Below are 20,779 nucleotides of genomic sequence, written 5' to 3' on the forward strand. Positions count from 1 at the left end.
ATTTAAATCATAGAACCTCTATGATTTAAATACTCTGATAATAAGATATAACGTCTGCAGCGACTATCCAAGTATCCAACCAACAGCCCAAGTGCAAAGCAAAACTGAATTGCCAACTGTAGATTTTGAGCGTGTTAAAAAAAATAGATAGAATTTAAATTGATCTACGAATAACAATAAAATGACAAACCGGCAAGCCAAGGAGAGAGAGTTCAATCAACTTTGATGCGTAAATAATAGTACATACGCAATTAACGGTTTAACAGTGATGTATTACAGTTGTATTATTGGGATGCAATAACAATTAAACAATACAAACACAAAAAAGCCCGTTTTTTAATATGCTCCATTTTTTTTCTCTTTTCCTTTCCTCTGAGAGGAATCCTCTCTCAATGTTTTCATTCGGTGTTCAACAAATCTACTTTCAGCGCAATAATAACGTAATACGGTTTGAGATTAATTGTCACACAACCAACGCGGGGCACATTAGTTACATTTTTGATTTTTGTCAAGTTTTGGTATGCATGTGACCATCTCGAACCGTATTGAGAATCACCGCAGGCGCCATATTGTTGATAACTCGCGCGGTTATTTCCCGGGAACGTTTAAATAGGTAACCATGTTCTTGATAGGATGGAGTCGAAAACTTATTGGGACGCAGAGATGCAGAGATTGCAGAGTACTCGTGTCGTGTCTGTGTAAACTGTGCTATCGCATATTGTAGGTTAATTGTTCGAATATATAGGTTCGTTCAAGCTCCCCCCCTTGGTTCGGTTCGGTGTTGACACGAGACTACGAGAGTATTTTTTTAACGCGTGTTTTTTCATGTTTTGTGGTCCCAGAACCGACCGAACCGAACCTAGGGGGGGAGCTTGAACGAACCTATCGAATACATTCACCGTTCACCACTCAGTACCAGACTGGTACCTAGTACCAGTGGCCGTACCATATAACTTTTTTTCGCTTCGGGGGCCAGTGTTATAACATAGGTCAATGTACAGAAAAATAGTTACATGGTAGTACCATGATGGTACGGTCTCAGCAGGTACTCATCAATTCTCACACCGTCAATCCGTCATAGACATTTTTTGCTTATTTCATTGTGAACGTTCATATTGAAAAGGGGGTTCCAATGTTCCGCTAAACTCAAAATGAGTGAACAGACTGAACAGACCTATGCCTCTTTTTCCATCAGGCAACAAAGCCTATTAGATTCGTTCACCTTACAATCCATGCAGGGACGGTCGGGGACAGTGTGGGCGAGTCGGAGACGAAAGTGAACAAGTGGCGTTGACTGACAGAGAACACAGTATAGGTCTGTTCAGTCTGTTCACTCATTTTGAGTTTAGCGGAACATTGGAGCCCCTTTTCAATATGAACGTTCACAATGAAATAAGCAAAAAATGTCTATGTGAATAGCTCCACCGTCATTAATGATCTTAATCGAGATTAACGTACGAGAACGAGAGGGAACTGAAGGGACCAAAGGACTCTGGAATCCTTTCTGGATTACTATGCAGTGCAGCCGAACAAATCTATTGTTGTATACAGTTTGAAAAGGTGTATATAGTTGCATACGTGCGATGCGTACTATGCAATCTGCAAAACTCGCACATAATAAGCATTGATATTTGTCAAATCCAATAATTATTACCCGGTGTGTTGCTCTAAATAATAGCAGTGGCTAATAAAGTTGTCGTGTGCTTGACTTGTGCGGCAGGGCCATAAACTCGAGTTATTATAAGTAGGTACTTGGACACGTTATCGAATACAAGGAGATCGTGTGCAGGCTACGAAGCAGCAGCTTCTGGCTTGCTGAACTGAACCATGGCCAAAATTGTGGAGTCCCTCAAAAAACTAAGCGTAGAGAATGGCGTGTCATCCCAGCTGAGCAGCTTCAACTACAAGGCCGAATTCGTTCCAACTGTTGAGGAAAGAGTCTCCCCGGATGAGCAAAATTACGTACTTGCTCTTTGTGGCACTCAAAGGTACGTATATGTACACCGGTTAATCATTACTTGCTTGATTTGCTTTTCTGTTGCCTTGCCTTCGTCAACACTTGCTAACACTGTCGTTCACTCCTTACAGCGATGATGAATTCAAAATAGGAGCAGCTTTGGCGGATCACACGTGCGTGATATACTCGGCCGGCGAGCAGTTCAGAAAGCTGGTGAGCCTTGAACACAACCAATCCTCTGTTGTAGGAATTAAGTTTAGTCCGAGTTCGCGACACATCGTTTACATTGCCTCCAGTGATGGCACCGTTTCTGTCTGCGACCTCAGGGCCAAAGGAAAAGTCATTGCCCAATTCAAAGGTTTGATACATATTTATCTTTCCATCAATTGTTTATTACTTCTAAGTATATATAACATTCTCAATCTATTATTTGCGCTATAAATTTTATGCTTGTGCTTCTTTGTTTTTTTTTTTTTTTTTTATTTTTTTATTTTCTAACAGACAATACAGAAGATGGTAAGCTAAAACCGCTTGCTAGCTTTGATATTAGCTGTGATGAAAGGCTCGTCGCAGGTGGTACAGAACACATTGGTGGAGATGCTTTTATATTGTTTTGGGATGTCAGGTATAGCAACTCAAAAGTTAATGCAAAAAATAGTTTACTTGGTGGTTATTGGGAGTCGCATATGGATGACATTACATCTTTATCCTTTCACTGGAATAAAAAAGACATTCTTGCATCAGGTAGTACAGATGGTCTGATAAATGTTTTTGACCTCACCCAGACTTGTGAAGATTCTGCTCTTACGTATTCCTTAAATACAGAATCTTCAGTTGTAAGTTTTTTTTTACGTTTATCCGTTTAATGAACAAATTTGTCTATAAAAAAATGTTTTTTAATTTTTTACGTATTTCTAAAGGATCGAATAGGCTGGCTTACAAATGAAAATTTATGGTGTATTACTCATACTCATACTATTCAACTCTGGAATTGTGAGGATGCTACTCCATACAATAAATTTGAAAGAAGTCATCTTTGTTTGTCTCCGGTATTCATTTTGTTTAGTTTTTCAATTTAATTTACATCAAACTACCACTGAATTAAATTCTATTTTTTATTACAGAAGGATGATCCAGAGAGTTACTATTTCGTCAGAATACATGCTCATAGTACATTTGGAAATCCTTACTTAATTGCTGGTTTGAGCTCGCCTAAAGGGTAAAGTGAAAAAAAAAAAAAAAAGTATAATATGATTGTTACTTATCAAAATTAAAAGTTTCAATAGCAAAAACGATTAAAAAAATTTCATACTTTTGTACTGATACCTGATTCTTTTTTCAGAGATGACTTAAAATGCCTAAGTTTAGGAAAAAACCGTTTAGAACCATATTATGATTTCTCAGGAAATAAACAACTTGTTAGAGACAGCTGGTTACATGAAAAGGTTTATGAATTTGTAATTGTTACCTTTAAAATTAGTTATTTTACTTTTATTAAATGCTACATCGTTTTCAGAGTGGCTGCTTAGTCACGGGTGGTGAAGCCGGAATTATCAATATTTGGAGGCAAACAGAATCCCTTTCAGTTCCAAAAAATACTAACAATAAACGCCCAGCAAAAACAGGAGCCGAAAAGAGTCGCAATGACAAAAATCATAGGATAAAACCATATTAAACTGCTTAAACTTGTATTATATACAAGTATGAAATTAAAATTTTGTAAATGATGAAGTTTTTATAAAGTTGAATGGTACGAATTACTAGTAGAAAAAAAAATACTTTTATAAAAACTTACAAATGTATGTAAATGACATCTGTTTTTCATAATATTGATTCTGAAAGAATTGTACAATTTTATACACGTTGATTATTATTTTTTATTTAACTAGATTTTTTTATGATGCCAAATAAATATTTTTAAAAAAATATTCATCGTCTTAAAATCCATACAATAAAATATCAATGCAAGCATGCAATTTTAACATGATTTTAAACATTCTGAGCATAAACAAGATCGACTCGCATGATGGTTCTCAGTAACGATTCGCCCGGAATCGCAGACCATCCCGTGCGGAACCAGCGACAGTGGTGCAGTTGGAACGAGAAATCCTCGAAAGTTTTATACAGGTATAGTTAATAGAGGTAAGACCGAAATCATACGCAAGCGTGAGCCTGGTGAATGGGATTGACTACTTAATCATAGGTGAATGAAAGAATCGACGAATATTCGTCATTCGCTCATTCCATAATTCCATTGCGTGTGGTTTCGCCCTAATGGCGACCATATATATACTTACATAAATGGAATTGAGCCAAAAAAAAGGTCGTCATTTACTATACAAACGTACCTTATGTGTAAGTACGACGACGACACACGGCTGCTGCAGAGAGAGCATGCGAAAACTGCAGCGATGCAAGTTTGCAGACGACACTGCTCGTCAAATCGAATTGAAGTTGGATGAATACTATAATAACTAACACGTATATATATACTTAAAGTCGTAAGATGGCAACAACACCGGGTGTCGCGGGTGTCAAGCAAGCAGCAAAATATATAATTGGAAAGTGCATACCATCTTGGAAAACCAATGCAGTTAAAGTACAAATTCCAAATTTTGAGTACGATGAAAATTTGCACATGGTATGTCCTATTTCCTTTCATCCCAATACGTTTCTTAAGTCTATATAAACACCTACCTTTGACTTTAAAATAATTTAGTTTCGCTTTTTTAGCATTTTAGAAGGCTTGACTTCTGCTATGCACATGATCCAGATAAAATATGTAAGACTGGCGATCTGATTTTAATCGAAGTTCTACCAGAAAAAATGACAAGATTGATTACTCACAAGGTTTTAGCAACTTTTGTTAATTGAAAAATATCAGATACCATAAAAATTCATCATAATCATTAATCGTTGCATCGTTTTCAGGTCGTTGAAATTCTTTTTCCCACAGGAAACTTTGTAGACCCTATCACAGGTAAAAAAGTGGCAGGTAGTAAGTACAGGGATAATATATGTGAAGTCAATGAACTGTATGGCAAAACTGAAACTGGTTTTGACTATAACAAAGCACCCTCTAGAGGATCTCTGGAAGATAAAAAAGATTTCACACATAAGCCATCTTACAGAAAATATTATGAAGATCCCAACAAGCCACAACCTTATGGCATTTGAAGAGTAAATATACATTGTACTTGAATAAAGCGCTTTCTACTAAATAACATTTTCGAACATATTTTAAATTAAGTTTAATATTTTGAATTTTAAACTAAACATTTTAAGTAAGCGCAATATACAACACATTAAACAAAAAAATAACCCTTTTCCATTGAAAAACCAAATCGTACTGTAAGTAAGCTTACAAGTTTAGTTTTTTAAAATGCATACAATTATTTTGTATCTCACAGTATATTTTAATTAAAATTAATACTTGAGGATAAATTAGTCATTTACTGCATGAAAAACCTTTTAATAATTTGAGAATGGAAATTGATTGGTTTACTATTTTTATTTTACTTGTACTTAACAATAGACTTTGTCATCTTTAAGTGTAATGCACTCCACTTCTCATAAAAAAGATATAGTACTTTCACTTTCGTGATTTAAATTATACAAGGTTCTCTTCCTTTCAAACATTACAACAGCAACAAACAGCCTCCAACAAGGATTCAATTGGAGAGAAATTCTCTCTCGAGAGCTGCGCCCATAGCATTCCACTCGCGTTCTTCTTCCATGTCGTCGGCTTCAAGATCGCAAACGGAATCTTGAGAGTTATCTCCGTAATCAACATCGTCCGATACATCTTCCCCCCGTCGGAAACGTGTCACCGGATCATCTTCCTCATCGTCATCGTCATCCTCGTTTGGACAGCGTTTTTTACGTTTTCGGCCTCTCTCTTCGTCACTACTGACATTGCTTTCATTGTCGCTCTCGTTTCGACGCCTTTTCGGCTCATTTGGTGTGTCTGCAAGTCAGTAAAAAGTGTGTCAATGAGTGATAATCAGCAAGTAATTGTTTCACTTACAGCCATACACATCGTTGTTTGAGTCAGAGTCGTTATCAGAGCCGTATGGACGTTTTTGACTGCTTTCCTGGGTATTACTTTCTGATTCACTTCCAAAATCATCGTCGTCCTCCAAATCCGACATATCCTCATCGACTTCTCGGCCCATCGTTGCGATTTCCTCCTTACTAAACACCATCAATGGATTGATGCTACTGGCAAAATTTCCTTCTGTCTTAGGATCGGACTCCTCTACATGTTCAGGCGTACTGCAGTGCGGTGGTGGCTTTCTGAATTCGCGAGCCTACAATTATTCAGTCTTGACAGTGTGCCTGTATCTTTCTAATTGGCATTAAAAAAAAAAAAAAAAAAGTTTAATACTTACTTTATGTAAAGGTACTTCTTTTAGAGGGTACAAGCGTTCATCGACATGTTCCCATCTTTCTGCACAAGTCCACAACCAATCTGGATTTACGATTTTAACTCGTCCCTGTTTCTTTGCATCTCTTACTTTTAACGTACCTGGTTGAATAGCCACCAAATGCGTCGTTTTTTCGTTAAGATCCTGCAAAAATGTTGCACGTCATACCTATAGGTATAGTTGCAATCTCATTTTATATAGTTAGTAATGATAATACCTGAGTAACTTGAGCGCCAAATATTCTTGCAACCTTGTAAGCACGACTTTGATGAAGTTTTTGATTATTTGGAACAAGACCACTAAATGTTAAATAAAGTCCTTGCAAAACGCGAGATCTAACTTTTGGGATGATTTCTCTGAGAGTTTTTGTTCTCACATTTTCATTTTCGTTTTCTGCATAAAATTCCGAGTGTATTCTTTTTAAAATATCTTCCAAGTACAATAAATAATCATCATGATCATCTGTATCGTGATTTTTTAATTGAGATTCTTCGTCTGCTTGTTTACATTTTTCTTCTTCCTTAGTTTCTTGCGTATTTCTCAATTTTTCTCCCGATTCACTTTTGTTTTCTTGTATGCTGGATTTCTCTGAACAATCCTCTTTTTCAACACTTTCATTATCTTTGTTAGTTTTCATTTTTGTAGCGGTTTCATATTCTCTACGCAATTCCGATCTCTCAGCTGTAAGCTCTTTTGGATTCGTTGAAACCTCTGTAGTATTATCTCCAGTATTATTACTTCCTTTACCATTCTGATCTTCATTTAATATCTCATTTTGTGGTAAATCTTTTGGCAAATATTCTGTTGCAGGCTTTGGTGTAATATGATCTTCCTGTCTTTCCAAGCCTGGTGGTACGTTAATATCACCAGTGTGTAAAAAATAATTGTAAGGCTTAACTTGTACCAAATTGGCACAACCCTGCCATACATCATCTCTATCGTCAATAATGCAGACCATGTCAACTCCACAAGGAAACAGTGCTCTAAAAAGTAAAACGAATGCTTTTCATGAATAAAAAAAATTTGTAGTAGATGACAATTATTTTTCTTGTACATCGAACATACTTCAGATTAGCAGTTTTAGACTGTGAGTCAAAACATTCGTCCCTGGATAGTATTCTATGGGAAAAGAGTTTTCCATCACTATCCAAAAGCGAGGCTATCATGTGTGCATATTGACGAGCTCCAAACGTGCATATGTGCAACTCGTAGAGCTTACTAATTTCTGATAGAAAATGTCGAGTATGTGGTCTCAATCTTGTATGATACCAGGGTGAATTTACACCATAAAGTTGAAAATGATAAACGTCCTGAAACCAAAGACAAGGATAAAAGTTGGGATGAATTAAGTTGGAACAAATAACTCAGACAAGAAAAACTGGAAATCATACAGTTTCATTTGAAACACACCTCAAGATTGGCGGAAACATTGTCATTTGTTGTATGAACAATGGTTTGATCCAGATCAACTAACAATACTAATTGTTTGTGTTTCAATAATCTTTCTTTGTCTTGTCGACCAATTTTTTCAGCCAATTCAGCTGTTACCTTTAACTCTGGCACACTGTGTATCATAGGTACATTAGCTTGAGATACTAGTGATTTATTAGGATTTGCTTTTAATTCTTCTCTCAAATCAACTCCACATTCTGCACACAAATCTTTTATCACAGTTGGATGCTTACATCCTTCTACAAGTGCTACAGGTTGCCTAAAAAAATAGAAAAAATAACCAAATGCTACTGTAGTGTTTCAGTATATCAAAATCTTATGAACAATTTAGTGGAGAGATTTAAAAAATTAGTTTTAAGAAGCTTTAAGTTACCCTGTATGAACGGTTTCATTTTCCTTGACGAGATGCTTGACAACTCGACCAAGTTGTGTAGCCCGCAGCTTCTTCTCGATCTTGCCAGTTGCAACGTCCTGGTACAAAAGAAGGATTCTGCCGGCGGTAACCATCGTTCCCTCCGAAACCTTCCATTTTTTTATCCTTGAAGGCTGATCTTCTTTAGGGAAGTGTACCTCAAAACTGGACATTCCGATCGTATGCGGCTGCAAGGAGCATTATTAAAATGTACAACTTTTCTTGCACGTTTTTCAATGCCTTGATTCTCAACTTTCTCAAGTCACGGCTGTTACAACACTAATGCTTACCTTTATTTACTTACTTACACCTATTATTTTAATGACACTTATTACTTAGATAACAACTGTTAGGGGCTGCACGAATGATAGCAACAATGTATGGTCATCTGTTACTTAAATCGGCTCTCTCTGTTATGATCATACTATTCAATCATGGGATGACGATACTCGGTTATCGTTTTTCATTGTTGTGGTACTTTTTGCGTACTTATATATATATATATACGCTTACGAACACTTATATGTGTATAGGTATAAGAGGGTGGCCGGGGGGGGGACGGGCGGCGCTAGCGTCAACCTGTACTAACTGTCTTACTGTCGGTGCGTTATCTCGCAAAAGTAAGCATTTTTGTCGATTATCGATTTATCGGCGATAATTCTTAAACTGCGCATGCGTATTATCGTTATTTTTGGTTATTTTATAGGGATTATCGAAAATAATGCTTACTTTTGCGAGATATCGAATGCCCCGATCAGACCCCTGGCAGCATTTGCGGAGTCAGACTCAGAAAGTGAGAGAGTAGAGAGAGAGAGAGAGAGTCGCAGCCGTCGCAGGTCAGGACGTCAGGATGCTAGCTGTTACTGTTACTGCAGCAAATTATCTAGTATTGCTTAAACTCTTGCCGGTGTTTGTTGCATAGGTTATGTAGTTTTTCTGTGTCTTTTCTTTGTTTTGTGTAGTGTTTTACACTTTTGATAGGTTTGACATTCAACTATTTTTTCACGTATATAAGTAGGTACGTGAATTTATGGTTATCAACGGATACGAGGGAGTAATTGTGTTATTTTGTACATATATCTTACTTGCGTGCCTGTGATCTTTGGAATTGATCTACTTACACAGCATACACTGCTACTGTTTGAAGTAACATCCAACTTATCCAGCTGATCCATTCTTGCATTAAACCTACACCTATACACCTATATACGGACAAGCATGTTAGCTTGCCATGCATCTTGAATAACTTACTAATTGTTTCGATAAACTTATTGAATTGAAACTTCGATTGGATGGGGTGTATTGAACAATTAAGTTTAAGTTTATAATCGTTCTCTTCTGCTCAACGTGTATCACGATACTAATTGAATATCACACAAGCTAGTTTAAAAATTAGCACAATTTTATGTTATCGCCGTTTAATTTCAATAACACTGATAAGAAAAACGTGTGATAAGTGCCACTGATACAAAGGATTACGTTTATTCGTTGTTCAACTGTAAATCAACATGGACTCAAATACAAACAAGTTAGTATACAATTTGCTATTATACTTACGTTAAATTAATGAACAAATGACCTGATGTTAAAAGTGTGCAAAAAAATAATTTGGAACCTTGCAAATAAATAATTTATTCACTTGAACACGGTTTTAATTATAATTTGTTGAGCCTCGAAAATTCTGCAAAATTGGTTTTTAAACAAAATTGTTTTAGTGTAGCCAGTGGATGATGGTTATCACAGCCATGTGCATGTATTTTTTTTTAAATACTCTAAAAACGTGCACTTAAGACATTTGTACACAAATTACTGCATACTGCAAAAATAGATATTATATTCTGTTATAGTTACACGTACAATAGTGTCGGTAAAGTTACTTTATTCTTGTCAATAATAAGATTATAAAGAAACGTATATCACTGCAATTGTTTTAAGTAATCCTTTTTTTTTTTTTTTTTTTTTTTTGCTCAGTGAGTCAGGCTTGCGGTGTTGGTGTCTCTTAACTTTTATAGATCATATATTGGCTGAATTTCGTGTTTTTTATTTTCAGACAATGAAAATAATGAGATTTGAAGATTTTAAAAAGAGAAAGACCAAGTAATAGAAGTTCAGTACATACTTTTGGGTGCTATGATTTTTGCAAGACTTGCAACTTCATAAAGTGCACGAAAGAAACGGAAAATTTGAGAGGCGAACATCAAAGCAAAATTCCTCCTTGATGATTCTGTAAGAAAAGTGAAGAAAACCTGGTGAAATGGTGAGTTAGTTTACTTAAGTATATCTACGTAGTTGTTTATTTCGGTGCAACGGTTTAAAGTGTACAAGGTAATATTGAGAAGGGCGCATAATGTAGAATCGAAGGTAGGAGGAGAACGAGGAGACAATGAGGCATTGACCCGCTTGGCTATACTTATATATATTCACTTCAATTAGAGTAAGGGAAGCAGGTGCGTGAATAAATAAAACTTGTGGATAAATGATGCACTTCAATAGAGAGGGAAGATAATGAATATACCAACACCTATGGTAGTACCTGATAATCGTATACCAATGATTTTTGTGTATTGGATTTGTACCTAATGTATTATATTGAAAAAAAAAATGTATATGGTGTTCGAGGGTCGAATTGACGAGCTCATGCATGACCTTGAGTTTAAAAAAAAAAACTGCTAAGAAAAAGAGAGCCTAAGAGAGAGAGGGAGAGAGAAAGTTTGCGCCTACACATGTCATGGCGCTGACTCAATATTTTTACAAGGCCAAGGATATAGGTGCAGTAGGTATACAACACAATATTCTTCGTTTGATAATAATCCGTCTTTCACCAACGTGATATTCGTTATCGTGCAGCATATATAAGCTTGCAGGTAACAATTATTGGTACCGTATCAATTCAATTTTTGGCTTTTATTAATATGTCTGATAATAGGTGGGCGTAGATAATTATCTAACAATATGTTTCGTGATGCTGCTTACCAGCATATCAACGAATAATTTATAAATATTTTTGAATAAAGTAAATAGTCTATATTGTGCAAAGGTAAAAATTCTAACAGAGATCTAAGCATCCAACTAATTTACGTCTTTATTTAATAAAGTTTTGTTGTAAAATATTACTTACATAAATTCATAAAACCAGTTTTTTTGTCTATAATAACAATAATACGATTAATTGAATATATAATATAGATACATAGGTGTCAAAAATTTTAATTTTAATTTTCCGTAGTACATTTGTTAAGTAAAACGTGCTTACGAAATCAAATGTTCATTTTACTTTCTTCATAGGCTGATGTCGATGACTTGATGATAATAAAAACAACAAATAATAATAATAACACTGCCTGATAGCACTCTATACAATTGACAATTCATCATCAGAGCCATTTTGATGCGAGAGATAATTATACTTACGAACTCGAGTCATTCGGATACCAACAATGGTCAAGAAAAAAAGGAAAAGGAAAAGTTTTTAATCGACACTTTGTATTTTATTCAGCTATTGAGTATCAATATGATATACACATCAGCGCGGCTTATGATGCTCTTTTCTCAATCGAATGTATAATGACACACACATGACGCACCATCGATATAATAATACATAATACCGTACTCGCGTTTATCATCCAGCCGCGTACTTATCCCGTTGACTTGATGTGAATGTATATTGATGGCATGGTGTCTCTTGTCCCTTCGTGCGTGCACGTGGTTTAATTATCGCACGATTATTTTTGTGTGAAAATACTTTATTTTAAGTACTACAACGAAATAATACCGCAAAATAGAGTAAATACATCATTGCAAGAAAATACTCCTCCAAATGTATGTCAAGAAAGAAAGAGCTACTGTATTTAACTGAACATATTTAATTTCACATGCACTGTCGAAAGATTTACACAAGAGCCGATGTATAAAGAGCTGCGGGGAAACTACTTAAAATTACACACTACACTCACGGGGTATAATATACTTAATTTTGTAAAGAGACGGCCCAAAGCGGTAAAAGAGACAAAGAAAAAGAAAGAAAAAAAATATTGCACTAGAGACACCGCGAGCAGCGTCACACGAATGCGCTTCGTATAGGTATATAAAAAGAGGCTGCTCCACCAAGACTCTCAATTAGATGTTTCATACAAGTCCTTTGCTGAACCTCATCAGACCCGGATGTGAGATAAAGCTTGTCTCCTCTGCGCTCCGAGAATGCAGTTCTAATTTTGACGCGCCTCTAGTCAAAAGAGGGACTTTTTTTTTTTTTTTTTTTTTTTTTCAACTTTGCTAATCTGGAGGTTAATTCTCAGTTATACTTGGAGAAAGGGAAGCTCGGTATCGAGAAAGAAAAAAAAAATTGTTTCACATAAGTAAATAATCTTCCATTATATCCAACGCGATCCAATTGACGGATACGTAGTAAGTTAGCGCAATCTGATGGGCCAATCGAAGCATGGAAGTTTATCGTGGAATATGCTCCTGTGGATTCTGCATTGAGACGACGACTAAATACTTTTTTTTTCCCCCTTATATTTTTGCTTTTTGTACTTAACTAGGTATAGTAGAGGGTATCGCATAAAAATATGCCATAGGCTTCGTGGCTTGGGTGAGTATAGGTATACGAGTGATTGTGAAGGCGTGCGTAAGATGGTGTTTTCTTTTTTTCTTTCAAATGAATCACGCACTCGTGCGACTGATGATTGTGAGTCATCCTTCGTGAGCCGAGTGTATGCCGCGGTAGCCTGAAACATTTTATACGAATCAAAATCAGCAATTCAACGATATACCGTAGCCACGTTATGTGATTGCTATAGATTCATTTGTTCACCCGGTGCCTTGGAAGGAAAAATTAAAAAAAAAATCTAATTACAACTTACCGCGCGCTAAGGATGAAAGAAAAGTATGGATCAATTTTAGGTACTTGCGCAAACACTTTTGAGCACCTAACAGCACATATACCTACTTATAATATGCAGGCACACACCACGTATAGGGAAATGCCTCGTCCGTTGTTACCGCGTGATCTGCAGTTAATTACTTGGTGAGTACACCCATGGTGGAAATTCCAGATTTTTTTTTATACCCATTATGTTGCACACGGGGAATAGTATAACGTTGTATACCACTATATGTGAAGCTGACTATGTAACATGTGCGCGTTCCACATGCGCTTGGCTTACTTTCCACGAGCGTGCACCTGTTTTTTTTCTTTTCTTTTTTTTTTTTTTTTTTTTTTTTTTTTTTTTTTTTTTTTCTAATGGCGTATGTACGTACGAATGGATACCCAATGCTACAAGTATACAGATGAAACACTCTCTTGTAGATCAACTCAAATTAGTAAGTACATAAATATACGTACGTGCTCGCGTCTCGCGCGCACTACTTTGGCATATTTGTATACCTATACCTCTTGCTATAATACAACGAATGGTCGAAAAAAACGGCAATTTTTTTGGACTCCTACGAGATGACAATCAAATTCTTTTTTTACGTTTAAATGGCTCGGATAATTTACCCTTATATATTATGCTCAATGACTTTTATGAGCAAACCGCAGGCTTTCGGACATTGCACCGTATAAATCTACGTATACCTACAATAACAGCAGAGTTGGATGCAACTCTTTGTAAAATCTTGTATGGATCTTATAATATATATATTGGACCACTAAGCGCTTTTAGCATTTGTAGGTATACCTATAATACTTACCTATGTTTTTTGTGCTGCACATCGAGGGATCCCCCCTTACGTGAACCATCGGCTCTGTTGTGAAACACCGCGCCCCTTGTATTTTTAGCGGAAGTGCTTTTTTCGAGTTCACTGAACTTGTCTTTACGAAACCGGAATTAAGCTTCGACTCGTTAAATTTAGATTATTCTGGCGGTGACAAGTTTGGAATGAAAAACCTTAGGGCATCTATTTATTTTTTAGCGAAATACCGTAACGTTTCATCTCGAAATTCTTGGACAAAAATTAAGATTAACAATCTCTTGGCGAAAGAAATCTATAGATCCTATTAGAAATTATAATATGTGTGTTATGTTTGTATACAAAATTTATTGTTTTTGCAAAAAAAAAAAAAAAAAAGAATTTGAATAATATAAGTATCACAATAGCTAAGCGTGTTTATATGATTGATGAAAACTCGATCGTCATTTCCCCATTAAAATTTGACAAAAAAAGTCGCCGAGAGATGCTGGATGAGTCATGGCTTCATTTCTTATAGCGTACAACATGTCTCGCCTTTTCTTTGATTATTTGTTTTTTATTAAAATTCGTAGACTCCTTCCAGCAATGTTAAATTTTTCAATTGGTCCATGTTTTACTGATAACCACTTTAACGCACTTTAATACTATACTACTCTTGCCTGAAGCGAAAAAAATTTTTTGCCACGATTATTTCATTGATATAATTTAAGTGGTTATGGTACGAATATACAACAACATCTGAGCTATTCAGGCTGTACTTAATGTTTGCAATACTTATTGGTACAACGCGAGAGTGTAAATGATCGAGTAATCCGCAGCACCTTATACTGGGAGTTGATGAACAATTTATTAATTTTGATACAATGTTACCGTTGAATCACGGCATTTTTGAATTCTCTCATTTTTTAAAATAAAGAGTTCGTCAATTGTAAGTAAAAATGGAATTGGAATGCCTGCTGTACGTGCAACATAGGCGTGTAGAACATCAATAATAAGAAGGAACATAAGCTGGAAACAGCTGAAACGTCGGGACGCTCTTTTCTTCTATATATAGGTACATACCTCGTAACATTAGGATACACTAATATCTGACTCACAATTTATCGAGCAGCAATATTTTCCCCCGCCCAAATTTTATTTGTATATTTGCACTCAAAAACATCATTTGTGTGTATAAATATCAGACACGTATTAGATTATGTAAATTTACTTGAATAGAAAAACTTGGCAATATATATATATATATATATATATATATATATATATATATATATATATATATATATATATATATATATATATATATATATATATATCCTTAACATTAGCTCCAAATGAATCAAAATCTATGACAAAATATTCACACGTATTATAATTAAGAATTTTTATACGTGCCTACACGTGTTACTCGTTGAATGTTCCTCCAGTCGCGATTAGTTACTTGCTGCAGTGCACGTACTTTAGCGGTTCAGCAGCTTCGCGCGATACCTTTAGGACCCGCGCAAGTAAGTATATACAAGTATATACTTGCAATTATAGCACAACTCCTCTCTTTACTACTTGTACTATATATATATATATATATATACGTATGTAGTATATACTTTCACGCACTCTGGTACAAGTGCAACTAAACGCGCGCGCACGTGTGTGTGTGTGAGTTCCCATTACGTGGAATTGTGAAGTTGTAAGATCGGTGGCGGTGAGATGACGATGATGTGCGGTACAAAACACGAGCAATTGAACAAAAAACAATTGCTTCTCCGAAATCGGAAAAAAAGGCTTTTATACAATATGACGTGCTTCACAAACTTGTGCAAGTTGGAGATCAAGCAATAAAATACGATAAAAAAGGTGTTGGACAAAATTTTCCTGAATTTAATGTTTGTATTTAGTATTAACCCGCAAATCAGACTAGCATATTATGGGGTGTTTATTGCCATGAGCTTAATTCGTGTCTGTGATTTTCTTAGACGTGATTGATTACTTCTTGAGTGGTTAATTTACTTATACCAAGTTTATTTTGAGCAATAAATGGGATCCTAATTTCTCCGTACAAGACTAATTTAAAGTTTTTTTTTTACATACCACCACTTTTCTTTGCGATTTTTTTTTTTTTTTTTTTTTTTTTTTTTAATTCTAAATTGCAAAACATTCACAGTTAGGTGCTCGTGCGGGAGAATTAGGCGATCCGAATGGCTATTGATCATTTGATAAAAAAAATTATATCCAATAATTGTTATTTCTATGCATAATAGAAAAATATGTGCGAGACAATGGTAAAATAGATCGGAAGCTTTGTCAAGTTTGGGCACTTTATACGTATGTATAAGTATATTTATATACTTACTTACGAGCCAATAAAAAATAACCTCTGGATGCATCATATAAATATAGAAACATCATTTTAGCCCCGTCTATACTTGGGTTGATGAGCGGTACTCTGCTGGAGCGAGTCAGCGCAGCCACCATCAGACACTAAGTATGTAAATGTACCATGCGTGTGTATCTATTTGGGTACAGAGGAAAAGTTTCAAGTTTTCGGTGGATATACATACGTATACAGCGGTCAACGGGTGGAAGAACTCTTTATGTTATAATACATTGCGACAGTTGAGCAACACCGGAAACGTGTGAAATCGCTGAAAATGCTTGGGTGTTTATACCCCCTACCTACGTATAATATACCTATATGATCTTCGAGGCCATCGAATAAAACATTTAACATCCACTCGGTCTGTTCATTCATTTCCCTCCGACACTGTTTTTTTTTTTTTTTTTTTTTTTTTTCAACGCCAAGCCCTATATCTGCCTGAACTTGCAGCTCCCGCAGATTACATACCCCTGAAATTGTAAGAGTTGTCTTACGCTGCCAGGCCTCGGAATTTTCACATTTCCATTATCCACTACTTGGATCCTTGGATGTAACAATTGCATGCGCACAACCTAATTTCACTCGGTGTTGATAATAATCATCATTTGTTCGTGCCTTGGCAATGGGCGACTTTTCTCCTGAATTAAAACGGCATAGAGAATGCTCTCTCTCGACATTAAATTTTAAAACCTACAACATATTGTACTGATTCTTACCTGCACTCGCTGTTGCGCACGTCTCTCATCACCCTCAACCCGTCCGTCTTGCCGCGTCTGCATGATACTCCGTGTGGGTATGTGCTCTCTCATCTGTCACCCTTACTTTTCAAAATTATTATTTTTTTTTTTCTTTCACAAAATTTAGCGCTCGATTGTTTTCAACTCGAGCTGTATCGACGTCTATTTTCATACAATCGAATGTAGCGACAATGATGATGATATTATTTATCGGATGCCTCGTAGGTACCTACTACTTACTCTATTTATAATTCAGGCTGCTGTATATATACATGTATATACTTATTATAGAACCTTTTACTTACTGCGAGCTGCAGTACCTTCGATTGTATGTAAAAAAATTCTCGAGAGTTAATGTGACAAGGAGGCCAATGTCCATTAGCAATTTCATACCGTAAAGGCACGGCAGATTATTATTATTATTATTATTACCATTATCATTCAATTTGACTATGACGCATAACATAATTATTGTGATGCATAATTTATTTTTTATTTTTTCATTTTTTTTTTTTTTTTTTTATTGCATCAACGAATGAATAGTTATTCATTGCCAACGGACGACAGTTTAATTTAAAAAAAAAATTATAATACCTGTATGTGCTTTGGAAGCTAATGTACCACCTACTTAAAATATCACTTGGGAGGTAGTGGCGTTTCAAACCGCAATTAAACTTACAAAAATAATCATAACTGTTAAATAATTAGTTTTCAATCAGTCAGGCGACGTATGTATAAATATAATCACGTAGACACATTTATATCGACGATGTGGAGGAATCAAAGTCACAATTTGATCAGTGTCTCAGTCCTTGATTGTAAAAACCATATATGTAACGAATTTTTATATACAATATTGCAGTAGTAATAAATGTACGACGTATAAGTACATGATATTATAAATATATGAATTCCGTGGCTTAAAGGGTGCAAAGCCGTAAGAGCCGAGCGTGGGCGGCAGACAATTCGCTCCTTCCGTGTCAAATGTAGGTGCCCTCGTTTTGCCATCGTGATAACCATTAAGCCGACATTAGCGCTTATTGCTCCGTTACACACAACAAGCTTGCGCGCATTTATTGCGTACCTATAATAGAGAAACACAACGAGTACTCGACTGATACTTACTTTTTATGTCCACAGGTGTACCATTGGCAGAGTCAAAATGTCAAAGTCTCCGGAGTGGACGACATGGTGCTGCTGTCGAAAATCAACGAGGACGCGATCGTCGAGAATCTTCGCAAACGATACGCGGATGACTACATATTCGTATCCTTTTTACGTTTGCAATTGTTTTTTCTACGATTCATATCAAGTTATTATAGTGAGCCTGATGGTGATAATCTCTGTTTGTACCTACTTTAGTTTATAAATTTATCGTATGGTCGAAATATCATGAATAAATTTCGTGAACCTTCATTCGCGAGTACAATAGATTTTTTTATTTGGTTGAGTCTTCGTTCCAAAATTACAGTTGATTGAAAAAAAAAAAAACCTTTCAAGTTTCGGTTTATAGTTTGTTTAGAGATGTATATGTCGTTGTGTGTGCGTGTGTACACATTGCACGGTAACATTTTGTTTCTTAACACGAGTCAGACATGCATTGGCCCCGTGCTTGTGTCGATCAATCCGTTCAAGCAGATGCCGTATTTCAGCGAAAAAGAAATAGAAATCTACCAGGGTGCGGTGAGTTTATACTTTTTTCATTCGAATTTATAGGATCAGGGAAGCAAAACAAAATAACAAAACGACTGTATTCGTTGTTTTTTTCCCCAAATGAATCGCAAAAGCTAATTAAAACGCAATTTGGTAGTTGAGCAACTATTTACAATCATTATATTAAAAAAAAAAAATCTGTTTTTTGTAACTGCATATTTATCTATAGTTTGTGGAGCACCTGTGCCACTGCAACCCCTCTCTCGCTCGCGTACGCGTACAGAAGATTATCGCGCGCAGGTCCAGAGATTAGTAGGAATCTCTGGCAGGGCATTCAAGTGTCGATAAATAAAAAAAATTAAAAAAAAAAAAAAAAAAAAAAATTGTTATGTACCATTTTTTTCATGTGTGAATTTTGTGTTTATAGGCGTTGTATGAGAACCCGCCGCACATTTTCGGCTTGACGGATGGCATGTACCGAAATATGCTGATCGACTCTGAAAGCCAGTGCGTGATAATAAGGTGAGAAAAAAAAAAAAAAAAAAATATGCCTTGTCGATGGTAAAAATTACTAGTGTTGTAATTGTAAATACATGATTTATTTCCAGTGGCGAATCCGGGGCAGGCAAAACAGTCGCTGCCAAGTATATAATGTCATACATAGCACGAGTCAGTGGTGGTGGCGAGGGAGTCCAGAAAGTCAAGGACGTCATACTCGAGTCTAATCCGTTGCTCGAAGCTTTTGGAAACGCCAAGACCGTAAGGAACAACAACAGTAGCAGATTTGTCAGTATATCTTTAGATACTTTTTTTTTATACCTTTACATATTTGCAATACTCACGATACAAATCGGCGTTATTTTTAGGGTAAGTACGTCGAGATGCAGTTTAGCGCTGGTGGAAGGCCGAGCGGAGGAAAGGTTTCAAACTTTTTATTGGAAAAGTCGAGGGTCACGAGTCATAACCCAGGGGAGAGAAATTTTCATATTTTTTACCAATTGGTGACTGGAGCTAATTCAGAAATGAAATGTAAGTCATCTCATTCTGAAATTCTTGCCCCTTTTCATTATCAGTGCAGCTTTCATATATGTATTGTTTAAAATAGCTGAACTTGGTCTTACGGATTTAAACGACTACGACTACCTGAGGTATGGTGGAAATCACAAAGTCGATGGAACGAACGACGCTCGAGATTTTCAAGACACGTTGAAAGGTAGATTACTAACTTTTTTTTTAACTTTGTTGTTGTGATTGGAAACACGATTTTCGTGTTGACTGAATTTATTATTATTGTTATTATTTATTTTTTTCTACTTAGCGCTCAGTGTGATGGGCATTAAAAATATGGAAACTACCGACATATTGAGGCTAGTGGCTGGAATTTTGCACATAGGAAACGTACGGTTCACGGAAAAGGGAAACTATTCACAAGTTGCAGATAAGGATTGTAAGCTATTCATTTTTTATTTTTTCCAGAGAAACATATTTTGATCAAAAAATTTTTCACTTTTAAGAAAACAAGCAGTATCGAACTATTTTACTTCCTTTCAGACCTCAACTTTCCAGCGTACCTCTTGGGCATCTCGCCAGAGCAGTTGTCGCACAAATTAACTTCGCGGCAATTCGAGTCGAAATGGGGTAGTCAATCTGAAAGCGTAGATGTGACGCTTAACGTCGAACAGGCGCTCTATGCCAGGGATGCTCTCGCTAAAGATCTTTACGCACGTCTTTTTGATTATTTGGTGAAGGTAACGATTTATTTTCGTATATTTTTACCATGTATGTACTTATTATATACATATTAATGTATAATACAATAATAATAACACGTAAAATTGCCATTTGTAGATAGTTAATTCAGCCATGGTGACTACACAGGAGGATTTTGAAATTGGTATTCTGGATATATATGGATTCGAAATATTCGAGAAAAATGGCTTTGAACAGTTTTGCATCAATTTTGTTAATGAAAAATTACAACAGATATTCATCGAGCTGACTCTCAAAGCTGAACAGGTAAGTCAAATTGTCATACTAAGCAAATTACTTTTATTAGTCCGTTTTTATTGA

At 35.8% G+C, this 20,779-nt stretch overlaps 4 protein-coding genes across 5 annotated transcripts in view; 3 read left to right on the forward strand and 1 right to left on the reverse strand.

Moving 5' to 3' along the window:
• Positions 1-1,459: 1,459 nt before the first annotated feature.
• On the forward strand, positions 1,460-3,858 carry LOC106640089 (WD repeat-containing protein 89). Its single transcript, XM_014353984.2, has 7 exons — positions 1,460-1,988; positions 2,089-2,315; positions 2,459-2,793; positions 2,878-3,006; positions 3,082-3,176; positions 3,300-3,402; positions 3,474-3,858. The coding sequence occupies exons 1-7, from the start codon at positions 1,828-1,830 to the stop codon at positions 3,630-3,632; spliced, it is 1,209 nt and encodes a 402-aa protein (XP_014209470.2). The 5' UTR covers positions 1,460-1,827; the 3' UTR covers positions 3,633-3,858.
• Positions 3,859-4,036: 178 nt separating this feature from the next.
• Positions 4,037-5,186, forward strand: mRpS17 (mitochondrial ribosomal protein S17). 2 transcript variants are annotated; one of them, XM_089588800.1, is made up of 4 exons: positions 4,037-4,084; positions 4,457-4,598; positions 4,691-4,807; positions 4,889-5,186. In XM_089588800.1, exons 2-4 carry the CDS (start codon positions 4,464-4,466, stop codon positions 5,132-5,134), a joined length of 498 nt encoding a protein of 165 aa, XP_089444926.1. In that variant the 5' UTR covers positions 4,037-4,084; positions 4,457-4,463; the 3' UTR covers positions 5,135-5,186. The 2 variants fall into 2 exon arrangements, with proteins under 2 accessions (XP_089444926.1, XP_014209370.2); XM_014353884.2 differs by lacking the exon at positions 4,037-4,084 and having other exon boundaries at positions 4,329-4,598.
• Positions 5,187-5,460: 274 nt separating this feature from the next.
• Fcp1 (RNA polymerase II subunit A C-terminal domain phosphatase Fcp1) lies at positions 5,461-8,733 on the reverse strand. Its single transcript, XM_089588540.1, has 8 exons — positions 8,539-8,733; positions 8,210-8,436; positions 7,795-8,095; positions 7,450-7,694; positions 6,602-7,367; positions 6,349-6,528; positions 5,985-6,267; positions 5,461-5,924 (listed from the first exon to the last, which is right to left on the reverse strand). The coding sequence occupies exons 2-8, from the start codon at positions 8,419-8,421 to the stop codon at positions 5,629-5,631; spliced, it is 2,283 nt and encodes a 760-aa protein (XP_089444666.1). The 5' UTR covers positions 8,422-8,436; positions 8,539-8,733; the 3' UTR covers positions 5,461-5,628.
• A 367-nt stretch (positions 8,734-9,100) lies between these two features.
• Positions 9,101-20,779, forward strand: part of LOC106640022 (unconventional myosin-Ie) — a 51,096-nt gene continuing 39,417 nt past the window's right edge. The window contains exons 1-11 of the mRNA XM_089588724.1: positions 9,101-9,776; positions 10,299-10,505; positions 18,197-18,322; positions 18,650-18,739; positions 19,137-19,231; positions 19,318-19,495; positions 19,576-19,738; positions 19,815-19,922; positions 20,028-20,156; positions 20,261-20,457; positions 20,558-20,725. Of these exons, the coding sequence (XP_089444850.1) occupies positions 10,503-10,505; positions 18,197-18,322; positions 18,650-18,739; positions 19,137-19,231; positions 19,318-19,495; positions 19,576-19,738; positions 19,815-19,922; positions 20,028-20,156; positions 20,261-20,457; positions 20,558-20,725 (1,257 nt within the window). The 5' untranslated portion in view covers positions 9,101-9,776; positions 10,299-10,502. The remainder of the gene's footprint in view (positions 9,777-10,298; positions 10,506-18,196; positions 18,323-18,649; positions 18,740-19,136; positions 19,232-19,317; positions 19,496-19,575; positions 19,739-19,814; positions 19,923-20,027; positions 20,157-20,260; positions 20,458-20,557; positions 20,726-20,779) is intronic.

Source organism: Copidosoma floridanum, unplaced genomic scaffold (genome assembly GCF_036245765.1).
Source record: "Copidosoma floridanum isolate Cflo_tuat_1 unplaced genomic scaffold, Cflo_Japanese_pri ptg000007l, whole genome shotgun sequence".
NCBI classification, from domain to species: Eukaryota; Metazoa; Arthropoda; class Insecta; order Hymenoptera; family Encyrtidae; genus Copidosoma; species Copidosoma floridanum.

Bases quoted from the DNA above. Each gene is read 5' to 3' on its own strand.
- LOC106640089 (XM_014353984.2), top strand. From the start codon at position 1,828: ATGGCCAAAATTGTGGAGTCCCTCAAAAAACTAAGCGTAGAGAATGGC. The intron at 1,989-2,088 runs GTACGTATATGT...CACTCCTTACAG, and splicing joins GCTCTTTGTGGCACTCAAAG to CGATGATGAATTCAAAATAG. The intron at 3,403-3,473 runs GTTTATGAATTT...CATCGTTTTCAG, and splicing joins ACAGCTGGTTACATGAAAAG to AGTGGCTGCTTAGTCACGGG.
- Fcp1 (XM_089588540.1), bottom strand. From the start codon at position 8,421: ATGTCCAGTTTTGAGGTACACTTCCCTAAAGAAGATCAGCCTTCAAGG. The intron at 7,368-7,449 runs GTATGTTCGATG...TTTACTTTTTAG, and splicing joins TCTAAAACTGCTAATCTGAA to AGCACTGTTTCCTTGTGGAG. The intron at 6,529-6,601 runs GTATTATCATTA...ACATTTTTGCAG, and splicing joins TTGGCGCTCAAGTTACTCAG to GATCTTAACGAAAAAACGAC.
- mRpS17 (XM_089588800.1), top strand. From the start codon at position 4,464: ATGGCAACAACACCGGGTGTCGCGGGTGTCAAGCAAGCAGCAAAATAT. The intron at 4,599-4,690 runs GTATGTCCTATT...TCGCTTTTTTAG, and splicing joins ACGATGAAAATTTGCACATG to CATTTTAGAAGGCTTGACTT. The intron at 4,808-4,888 runs GTTTTAGCAACT...CATCGTTTTCAG, and splicing joins CAAGATTGATTACTCACAAG to GTCGTTGAAATTCTTTTTCC.